Source organism: Gavialis gangeticus, unplaced genomic scaffold (genome assembly GCF_001723915.1).
Source record: "Gavialis gangeticus isolate Ggan-Ray unplaced genomic scaffold, GavGan_comp1, whole genome shotgun sequence".
Classification (NCBI taxonomy): Eukaryota; Metazoa; Chordata; order Crocodylia; family Gavialidae; genus Gavialis; species Gavialis gangeticus.
In genome coordinates this window covers 7,917,706-7,928,995 of record NW_017729015.1, presented here as the reverse complement: position 1 = coordinate 7,928,995, position 11,290 = coordinate 7,917,706, and the positions used below count along the sequence as shown (strand labels likewise).

The 11,290-nt window shown below is 47.2% G+C and overlaps 1 protein-coding gene across 2 annotated transcripts in view; it reads left to right on the top strand.

Moving 5' to 3' along the window:
• Positions 1–11,290, top strand: part of PTPRU (protein tyrosine phosphatase, receptor type U) — a 246,083-nt gene that overhangs the window by 197,443 nt on the left and 37,350 nt on the right. For both annotated transcript variants that reach the window (XM_019512143.1, XM_019512142.1), the window contains exons 22-24: positions 2,265–2,400; positions 3,411–3,560; positions 3,983–4,156. In XM_019512143.1, coding sequence (XP_019367688.1) covers positions 2,265–2,400; positions 3,411–3,560; positions 3,983–4,156 — 460 coding nt within the window. The remainder of the gene's footprint in view (positions 1–2,264; positions 2,401–3,410; positions 3,561–3,982; positions 4,157–11,290) is intronic.

Here is an 11,290-nt window from a genome sequence, read left to right as displayed (position 1 = left end):
AGCTCACCTTTCCCCTCTGAACTCCTTTGGACCTCCTTGTGCTGGGGCCACGTGGGAAGGGGGGACTGCCTAGGTGGAGGCTTGTCCCAGGGCCCCATGGCCTGGAGCAGAAGAAACATGAAATTTAGACTAAAAAATTTAACAGGGGAATATGAAATCTATAAATTGGCTCTGTGAAAAAGGGAAGGCTGAGGCAGGTAAGGAGCCTCTGGTTTATGGCTCTGGGTTGGATGTGCCTGTGTGAATGTATTGAGCTATAAAATGTTATTACCTAGGCTGATGGGTAACAGGGATTCAGAGGGCTAGCAGCTTTCTCTGAAATAGGAGGCAGCCAGTAGACTATGCATTTCAGGCACTCATGGCTTAGTATGCTTCACTGAGGGTCTTCTCGCACATGTAGAGGCTGCAGACCCTCTCTTCAGCTTCAGTACAGGTCCAGAATAGGCAGGAATGGGTTAGCTCTCCCTCTCCCCCATGCCATGTTTCCAATATGCCCCCCCCAGTCCAGCACATTTTAACCTTGCTGTGGGACACCCCATAGTATGTGACAGCAGAGCAGTCTGGCCAATTCAGTCCATGCCTGCTCTGCTGAGATTTACTAAGGAGGACACTATCCCCAGCTGTAGTCATGTGGACAGACCGTCATACATAACCACAGGATTAAGAGCAAAACATAATTTCATAAGAACTGTTCAAGTGCCAGTGGATGAAAAATTCTTTCTTTGATCCATAAACCTTCCTTAAAATGCAGCTACCTCCGGGATGGAGCAAGGCAGCTGCTGAACCATACACAGTAAAGTGGCTCAGCAGCTTAGGACAGGATGTGAAGAGGAAGTTTATATCTGACTAGGAGTGCAGGTGGTATTTAGAAAATTAGAATATGATTTCCCATTGTGGGACCTGGCCAGGACACCTGGGTTCATCCTCTCATTCTCATGAAAAGGGCCATTTTTTTTAACAGGAAAAGACAGTTGGGACCAGGGTTGTACATCTCCCCTGCAGATGGCCCCTTCAGGAGCACAGTCCAGCATCTTATCCCTGCACTGCCTCCTTTCCTTGTTCCAGTGGAGTTTTGTTTCCAGGGAAGAGCTCCCCAGACTGTATCACCCACACCTTTTGTTTTAGCATACATTTGGGGTTTCTTGGCAGTCTTTCAAGGACTGACCATGCTGATAGCTGCTTAACTTGCAAGAACAAAAAAGGAGACTCTAGGCATCTTGCCATGCAGCAGAAACCTAAGGGGCACCCAGAATAGTTGACAAAGCCTTCCCTTGACAGGTTAATAGCTCGTCCTCTGCTGGGCAAACAAGGAGGAGATGATGAATGAGAGGGATTTTTTATTTGATTTCTCCTTGTCAATTGCCTCATCAGTATTCATTCACCAGTAACAACGAGTGTGATTATTTCCTGTAGTCTGTAATCACTGATCATCACAGAGAGTGATTCCTCAGCCCCAGAAATTAGTATTTCACTGTAAAAGACTCTGAAAAGAGAAAAGGGGGACAGATCTGTTCCTAGAATGGCCAAGGGCTGACGTTGCTCAGACTGGTGGAGTCGCATAGAAAGGACAAGTGTGGCGGTCAGTGCTGGGATGCTTCTGACACTACATCTACACGTCACAATTAAGTCATGCAACTGGCGCTCAGATCTGAGCTCAGGTGTGACCGTCTTCAGTGATTCACATGATTGGATCCTCACTGTTTTTCCATTCACCTATAAGTGCCTGGGGAGAGGCCTGTTGTTCTTTCTCAGATGCTCTAGGAGTCTTACCTAGTCAGTTGTGTCAATTGAAAGGGAACCTCTTTGTCCCTTTGTAGAGGGTTGTGAGAAGGCACTCTCAGCACGGTAGAGATTTTGTTGTGTGCACCTCACTGTAAAGTTAGAGGGTTTTCGTGGAGCCCAGGCTCTTAACCCACACCCCATCTGAACAAGACACCCCAGTTCTAGACCCCCTCCAAAACGTAGACGATTTTCTGTGGTGCACAGTAGTGGGATAGGCCCAAAGTGGGGCTGCGAGTCTGGGTAAACTGTGTAGACTCTGAATTCCTTTCAGCTGCCATCCTAGAGGGGTTGCTTGGACCTAACATTTGAGTTGGCTGATGTGACTATTTCCAGGTTTGGGCATGGGTAGAATACAGTGCCTGTGTCTGTATGTCATATGTGCATGTAGACACACTGTCATCTAACTTTACTGATTGTATACCTGCGTAATGTTAATGACACCTTTCTCTCTCTTTCTCTAATTTCCTCTGCCTTTCCCCCAGTGCTGGTACTGGGAGGACTGGTTGTTACATTGTCCTGGATGTGATGCTGGACATGGCGGAGTGTGAGGGGGTCGTGGACATTTACAACTGTGTGAAGACACTGTGCTCACGGAGAATCAACATGATACAGACTGAAGTGAGGAGAGAGAGTGGGGGTGGAAAGATATTGTTCTTCTGCTTTTTAGCCATGGGTCTACTGGGCCTGGCATTCAGTGCAGGCTGTTGGTGTCTCCTCTCCACAGAGGTGCTGTAGGTGCTGTCAGAGAAAAAAATAGGCCTGGTCTTTGATGCACATAAAGGAGATCTGTGCGTTTCTCTCACTGAATTCTCCCAAGACCTGGGTTTGAGTGAGCAGTCATAACAGGGACCACAGACTGCTCCAATTAAAGTCGTTGTCCTAATGCTGATTGTTAATCCTAATTAATTAGAAGCATAGATGTTACATAGCCATTAATAAAGTTTTCATCATGTTAGTATCTGGACCCCAACCCCACACTAGACTCCTTCCCCACCCCCAAGTCCTCTGCTCTTGTGTGTCCCATGACAGGCATGAAGCCTGGCTTGAGGCTTAATGCTGTAGTCTTACCTTGGTCTTGCTGCCATTCCTGCTTTGCTGGCAGTGACAGAGGAAGTGATATTTCCTCCCCAGGTTAAGTCAAAATATTTTTTTTGCAGTTCACAAGACTGCATCTGAAACCTAGGTGATCAGTGATCCTTAGCTTAGCTATGAGTGACACTCTCACATCCAGTCTTACAAGCCTTTCAGCCTCACAGGTCACTGGTTTGTCACTGTAATGTCCATTAATGTTCCCTGGGAAACAAGAATCCCTGTCCTGCTACCGTGGCCCTGCAGTGCCCTCCTGGGAATGGCCTCAGCAAACATGGCAGTGCCTGGAAGCTGTGGAGAGCCATGGGCACCTAGCTTAGTCCTTTAGAGAGGGCTAATGGCAGACCACTTCTTCAAGTATCAGAGCCAGCTCTGGGTAGTAGAGAGAAAGTTTACCCTGTACAAATGTATCTGGCAAAGAAGGAGGGTCCTTGTGGTGTCCAATGCCTGGGAGACCTCTTGGGTACAATGAAAGGGGGAGAATGGACCTTCCTTAGCTCCTGCCAGAGCTAAATCTGCTTTCCTCTCCCACACTGAAGGAGCAATATGTTTTCATCCATGATGCCATCTTGGAAGCCTGTCTGTGTGGCGAGACCAGCATCCCGGTCAGCGAATTCAAGCCAACGTACAAGGAGATGGTCAGGATAGAACCACAGAGCAACTCCTCGCAGCTGCGGGAGGAGTTCCAGGTGAGCTTCAGCAAGGCTTCCAGGACCGGGGGCCATATTCACTCTTGGCAGGCCTCAGAAATCCTCTGAAGCTCTCCTTGGATGACAGATTTCTAACAATTAAACAGACAAAGGCCACAGGGCTTCTCCTGTGCTCCTAACCTCAAATTCCCCTTCCCTTCATTATCCCTACCCCATGCTCACTGCTAGTGTCCACCTGTAGGAAGCCAGGAGCACAGAGGTGGCTGAGTGAGCTGCTACCAGGCTCCCATAAGGGGGCCTTTTCTCACTTTCCTTCCTCAAGGCTCCACCTAATACTTGTTCTGCATGAGAAGGGGAGATCTGCTGAGACCTCAAGGTGCAGGGAGCCTCATAGAGGAGACTCAGCTTTGGAGAGAGATGGGCTGTTGCACCTATTAACATGAGCACCCTGTGCCTCACAGACCCTGAACTCAGTCACACCCCACCTGGACGTGGAGGAGTGCAGCATCGCCCTCCTGCCACGCAACCGGGAGAAGAACCGCAGCATGGACGTCCTGCCTCCGGACCGATGCCTTCCCTTCCTCATCTCTGTGGATGGGGACAGTAACAACTACATCAACGCGGCCTTAACTGATGTGAGTGTACTCTTGGGGAGCTCTCTGGTCTGAGGGAAGATGGGCCAGTGCCCAAGTCTAAGTATAGTTCTTACTTTCTCTGTTGCTTGTGACCCTGGGTCTTATTTTTCCTTGGTTTGCATCCAGTGGCTTCACTTACACTTGTACAAAATAGGCATGGACTCTTGACTAGTTCAGAGTAAGTGGCATTAAAGGCGATAGCATCTCACTGTAGCTAGGTATAGATGATCCTCCCCTTTCCCACCCCTGTTAAAAGGTCACAGACAATTGTGTCCTGAAGTTATGAGACCCCAAATATGGTGACAGAATTATTTAGCAGAACTAAGGCACTGAATCACTAAGTGTCTTCCAGTATGCCAGTGAGTCTTTTGGCATGCAGGGAGCTTTTGCTTAGAGAGGAGTGCAGGTGATGAAGTGACATGACTTGCTCATCATCTGGGCACAGACAGCCCTGCTGGGCTTTGTTTCCTGAAGTCTCCTTCACTCTTGTGCCTTAGCTGTTCAGAACAAAATGTGGGAATAATCCAAATCCCAGCCTTATTTTATACAAGCCCCCAAAGTTCCAGGAAAGAAAGAGAGAGAGCGAGAGTGACAGAGAGAGAAAAAGGTGAGCAATACGCGTGCGCGCGCGTGTGTGTGTGTGTGTATATATATGTGTGTGTGTGTGTGTGTGTGTGTGTGTGTGTGTGTGTGTGTATATATATATATGTATATATGTATATGTATGTGTGTGTATATATATATAGGCTTAGATAATGCACTAGTGGGTGATATATATAGAGAAAAAATATAGGATGGAAGGGAGGAAGTGGGGGTGGGGACGTTAGGCTGACTGTAAGTTGGGTTTTTTACTGGGTTCTCCATGTGGTCACACTTCCTTCTCCTATTGAGCTTTTCATCTGTAGTTCTCAAGAGCCAGGTACAAAGGAAGGACAGCATCTTTATCTTCATTTATATGATGATGACTCTGATGCACAGATGGGTGGTAGGAATGGCAGCAGGTAATGGCCATTGCCTGATTTCCTGTCTTCCAAGCGTGTGACTTGCCCCTGTGTAGACTCCACAGATCTAACTCCCAAGAACTGGCAAATGGGTACAGAACTGGCACTGTCCTTCTGTGTCCCAGTGCCCTCTCAATCCCAATCAGAAAGCATTCAGAAGTTACCTAATGGACCAGTTTTCTTCACAGGCACAGGGAATTGCAAAATGAAGCAGAAAGGGCACAGAAGGCTGGAAGCTCCAAGCGCACTGCCTGTAGAACGAAGGGAAGGGTCATTTATCATTGAAAGTGCTTTGCATTTTTGAAACTAGCCAGGGTATTCTGATGTCCCACATCCTGGCAGCACTGAATCAAAGCCCATCACGTAATGTGTTTGCTCAGAGCAGCATCCCGCACCCCATCCCTTGGATTCATGTAGCACTTCTGATTACATCTGGGTACTGAGGCAGTCCAGCTGAGCTCTGCATTTTTCACCCTATAGGCAATTTATCACATTACGTCTTCATACAGATCTTGTCTCCCTGTTATCTGCTTTCACTCGCAGTACACTCAGTTCATAAACCAGAGGCAGCTGGGGAGAATGGCTCTGTAGCACCAGCCAGCCATTCTAGGAAGGCTTGAGGCTTTGGCTGATACAGAATGTGAGCTTTGTTTTAGGGGTTTTTTTGTATCACTGGAGCTCTGCTAGAGGAACAGCCTGAGTTAGGGAACAGTATTTTCTTTTCAAGCAGCAAAACCTTTCAGGGGGAAAAAAAAAATTCTTGCCAAAAGGAGAAACCCATTTTTCTTTTTCTAAAGGAATCTAATTTTCTTTAAGTTCCAGCGAAAGTTGATCAGTCTGTCTGCAGAGTGGATTTTTAGATAATGCCCATCACCATGGTCCTCTAAGCATGGTGGCATTTTGGAGGCAGTCTGACAAACTCGGGGATCTATTCATCATCTCTCTGCATTGCATGACATTTGTCCCCATGCAAAGTGTATGCCGTGTAGGTACAACATGCTTGTTGTGTTGATCTGGCAAGGGATCGCATAAAGCCGCAGTGAATTGGCTCTAGATACCATTTGCTCTGGATACTTGCAAAAGAGGGGAGCAGCATGGTTTGCAGCCAGGCAAACACTTCCAGCCTTTCCTGGAGTGCTCTTAAGTGGGGGAGGAAGATCACTCTCTGTGGTATCCTCACTGCATCTCTGGTACTTTTAGGGTCCCATTGGCATTCAGTCATCAGTGCAACAATCCTCACCCAGCAGGCCTCTGAGTCAGGGTCGTGCTATTATTATGGCTGTGCAAAATGGCTGTGTTTCGTTTCGGTTTTGGATTCAGTTGTTTCAGAGGACAGTGATTCGTTTTGGTGTTTCGGATCGCTGGTCTGTTTCGATTTACCCGAATCTGTTTTGGAGTTTCAGTGCTGATGGGGAGATTTGGATTGACTGGGGAGAGGTAGGCATAGCTGGGCGGCTGCAGGCTCTCCTGTGGCTCCTCTGGCTGTGCCTGCCTCTGCCCTGGCTGGGGGAGCCGCAGGAAAAGCCTCCATAGCTGCCCTGTCCGGTCCCATCCCCACCCCCGGCCCCAGCCTCCGGGACTTTAAAAGGAGGGCTGTGGGGCTGTGCCAGATAATTGCCGGGGGGGCACCTCCGAAACATTTCCAAAATGGGCCAAAACACCTCCGAAACGAAATGGCTGACAACATTTTGCACAGCCCTAGCTATTATCCACACTGGGAACTGGGGCAGAGGCAGGGTAAGGTGCAGGCAAAGGGACTTAGGTGTAGCAACACCAGTAGGGGGAAGTTGTGTTCCTGTCACTGTGTGTGCATTTATCCAATGACTTCTTACTGTGTGAGCAGTCCCCAGGGCAGGGACCCAAACCCAGGTCTCCCCGCTCCCATCACTGGACTACAGAGTCATGGTCCCTCTTATTCTCTCTAATCACACTTTGCTGCCCAGCAGCCCTGCTTTAATAAGAAAGTTCCCTCAGCTCAGCCCATAGCCTCTCCTGGGAGATGTGGGTTTGAATGCCTACCAGTTCAGAAGGGCATAAAGCAGAGGCCCACATCTGGGTGAATGTGGTATACCCACCTTCATGAATAAAAGCGACCATGGCTGCTGCACTCAGCCCTGCCAGGGTGTGTTAGGTGTGCCCGGAGCATGCCAGCCTGACTGGGCCTATCAGAGGAGAGGTGAAGGGACCCCTTATTCACAGTGAGAGGTTGGGTTTTTTGGGGTGCTCACTTAGCCTTTGGTGCCTAAATTCTGCAGTAATAGTTGTGTTTGGATTTTGGCCTCATGCACCTTTGCCAAGATCACATGACATGATGGCAGAGCAGGGTACGGAGCCCAGGTTTCTCATATGGTACCCTGGCCACTGACCTGCTTTCTTTTCTGCCTGCTGAGGGGGCAGGTCATGCCGACTGGGATGCTGGCTGTTAAAGCCCAAACACCTACTTTTTAGGTTGAAGGATGCAGCTTATGATCAATTAATTTCACCTGGATAAAGAAATAGCTTTCTGCTGCAGCAAAAGTAATATGCAGCAGAGGGATGAATACATGAAAGGCAATGTCTGGTAAGTGGAGGCATTGCCATGATTGAGGCCATAATGTGTTTCATACAGCTGTTGAGGGGCTTGCTGTTAACTGAGTGCTGTACAAAACCAGGGGTATAACACTGACTTTTTTAAGAGGTTGCTATTTTATTTATATTCTGAGAAGGCTTGAGCTGCTCAAGCATGTTAAATAGGAACTAGGTCTTTTGATTCTGTTTATATATGAATGTTATTTGCTCTGTTTGTTGGGATTTCAGTGCAGCCTAACAGCTCTAGACAAGATCAGGGCTCATTGTGTTAGGCACAGTACAGACATCTGGAACAGCCCCTTAGAGACCACCAGCTAAATAAATGATACAGAAAAAGTATGGGTGAAAGGAAATCTCTCTGTTTCACAGCGGGTTTCTGGTGGAACGAGAGATGAAGTGACTTGTCCAGGAGTCTTGTATGCAGCCTGTGGCAGAGCTGAGAGTTCATGTTGAGTCCCAATCCATTGCTTTACCCAGTTACATTCATCATATTGGTATTAGTTGATTCCTGCCTCTCCAAGCACAAGACATCACAACTGATCCCAGCTTATCCTGCAGATACTTAGGATAGCAATTAAGAGATGCATTCACAAATGAAATGTAGGACTAAGGCCAACATGTCATTTCTTTGCAACAGGCTCAGGCTACTTTACTTTGCACACAGACCAGTGGTAGCACTAACCAGCTCCTGTGTCAGTTTATTGCTGGGCAAGACTAGTTGGCAACATACAGAAGTAACTTTGAAGGTTTGGTTTTCCCTTTCCTTTTCCCAGCTATGGGAAAGAAATCCATTATGCACAAAAATTACTTGCCGCTGCACAAGCTGGAGTGACATGCTCTGTTATTGTAAATATGTCTAACAAAAGCACAGGGGTGGGAAGGAGCAGGAGGAATTTGAAGGTGAAAGCTGACAACATGGTCCTTCCTGGGAGTGTGTGGCAGGGTCCCTGGTAAGCAGTAACAAACTGGAGAAGTGGATAATGAATAGATGCCATATCTCACACTTCTGAGTGCTGGTGCATGTCACTGTATCCAGCATGCTGCTTGTCAGGTGAAGAGCTCCTTCAAGGAAGCAGAAAGAGGAGCTTGCATCTTGAGAGATCCTTGCCAGCTTTTGACAAGTGCTGCATTTGAGGGTGCGGGAATTTGTGTTTGTTGCAGGAGCAGCTGCTCAGGAGCTGTCTGAGCCGTGAGAGCTGATGTTGCTGCTTACATGGCCAGATGAGCAATGAGGCCGCTGTCAAGGGCTGGGATAAGGGAGTGCAATGCTAACACACATGCCGGCCTTCTCATGAACATGCTAATGTCATGCCATATGGACCAGGCTCACAGCTGGTGTAAATCAGTAAGCCTCCTCTGAAGCCCACGGTATAATTCTGTTGTCTCCCATGGGATGTTGGATTATATTAATGCAGTCAGGCATTCAAATTGCCCAAACGCTAGAGCTGGTCAAAATAACTCCAGGGAAGCATGCTCTGCTTTGGAATATGCTGATTTGTTGAAATTGCTGTGTTTCTTTTTTGGCAAATTTCTCAGACCTCTGCTTGCTGAGCTTCCCTAGGACTTCTGGGGCTTAGAAGCTGCCAGCTAAGGTGGCTAGTTTAAGTCTTCCAGGGTTCAAGACTCACTCTCACAGAGAACTTCAAGTGTTTCAGGTTTTGTTTCAAACAGGGTCTAAATCCACTTCCTCAGTGAGTTCCCATACACCGTGTCCCCCACTGCTCTTAGGAGAAGAAGACACTCCTTGTTTGCTCCCACTCATGTATGCCACCTGGTAACATGGTGGTGAATGGCTTCAGGGACGTTGCTTTCAGACCTCTATGGGGAAAGCCTCCAAAGCAGCTTCACTGGTGTAGTTTTGGGTTTGAAAAGTGCAAGATGGAGTGGAAGGGTGGGGTGTGTTGGGAGCAACCCTCCCTGAGAAAGCTGGGTTAGTGGGGTGGACATATTCTGTGAGACAGTTAGCCCTTTGCAAGAGCTACAGCAAATGCCTTGTAACTACAGCAGTCAAGTCTCTCCTGTCCCAGGGAACAGGGTGGCGAATCTTGTATTTATGCTAAAATCATGTGGCTGAACCTCAGCCCACCTCACGGGGCATCCCCCAGTTTTAATTCATGAGGACATCGCACCCTCCTCTCAGCTGAGCCACTGAACAGTCTTCGGATGTTCCCGCGCTGTCACTACCAGCCTAGATTTAGATTATGCAGGTGGGATCTACAGTGTAAAAAGCACCATGTTGCATAATATTTGAAACCCACCGGTACCTTGAATGGGAATATATAGCTTGAGTACAACAAGGTGTGCATATGTGTGCCTTAAGTCTATGAGCAGTCTTTACTTTCAGTGGAATAACTTGTAGCATTAGTTAAGTACATGTTGAAACCCACTTTGATCAGGGCCAGAAGTATAAAGTCTTGTTGTTTCTAGTGTTTCTGAACGGCGTTTTACAGTTCCAGCCCAGATGTGTTTCTTGCCTTTTGAATTGTGGAAACCTTTTGAACTGCTGAACTGTTCACATGAATCTTTGGTCACTAGAGAAATGTTATCCAAAATCTCTTCACTTGGGGCAACAGCGCTGAAGAACCGTATTTTTTGTCCCTGATTTGTGGTCCCCACAGCTTGTGGGCTGGGCATAGTTAGGTTAGCATGGATTGTGCTCACAGGGTGCCAAGCTGTACAATTTTCTTTCCTAACAAGCCCCTTGCTCCCTATTCTCTGAACCTATTTTTCATTTTCAAAAGGATGTGCTTTAATAAAGTCGTTTCAGCCCCCAAAATCCATTTTTGAACTTTTGTTCCCTCTCCTACTCCCTTTTGTTTTTTTTAAACTCATCGGTGTCTTAAGAAAGCAGACACTAATCAAGCCAAAATCCCAAGGGAATTGACAGGGAAGATATTTCACAGAAAAATAACTACACGAGGAGGAACCCGGAGGCTCTGAGATGTTCTCTAAGTGCAGAGAGCTTGTCATTTGTGTTCACGAGTGTTGTTTCAAGAGCCCTTTGGTGGGAGAAGAGAACCAATGAACAAAGCTGTAAAACACTCCATTCTGCATTCAGTCTCTCGTCAGGTGCCCCTAAAAGCACTTGCTGCTTGTGAAGCGCTAAGGAGAAGTGCTTTTTTCTTTCCTTTTTTTTTTTTGCTTTACTGAAAAAGTGGGGGAAGGGATTCGTGCTATTTTTTCCCCTCCAAGAAAATGTGTGTAAGCAGTAGAGCCCTGGTGGTGTCTCTTTGCCTTTGGCACGCCTTGCATTTCTGCTCCTTGCAGCCTCCACAGATACTGTAGTGCCGTAGTGGTGATGCTGTAGTGAAGAGTTGAGAGGCACTTTCATTCTGTGTCCCCAATATTCAGCATGTGTAACTTTTAGAGGGAGGAAAAAAACCCAGATCCATCCAGCTGACACTTCTTGTGCTTGTTTTTGGATCAAAGGTGTTTTCTTCTTTCTGCTTAGGTGGGTGGATGTCTGTTTTTGAGAGATCTGAGAATAAGAAGAAAGTGCCCCCCTCCATCCACCTAGGGATATTATGGTGCTGAAAGAGCACTGGGATTTTTTTTTTTTTTTTTT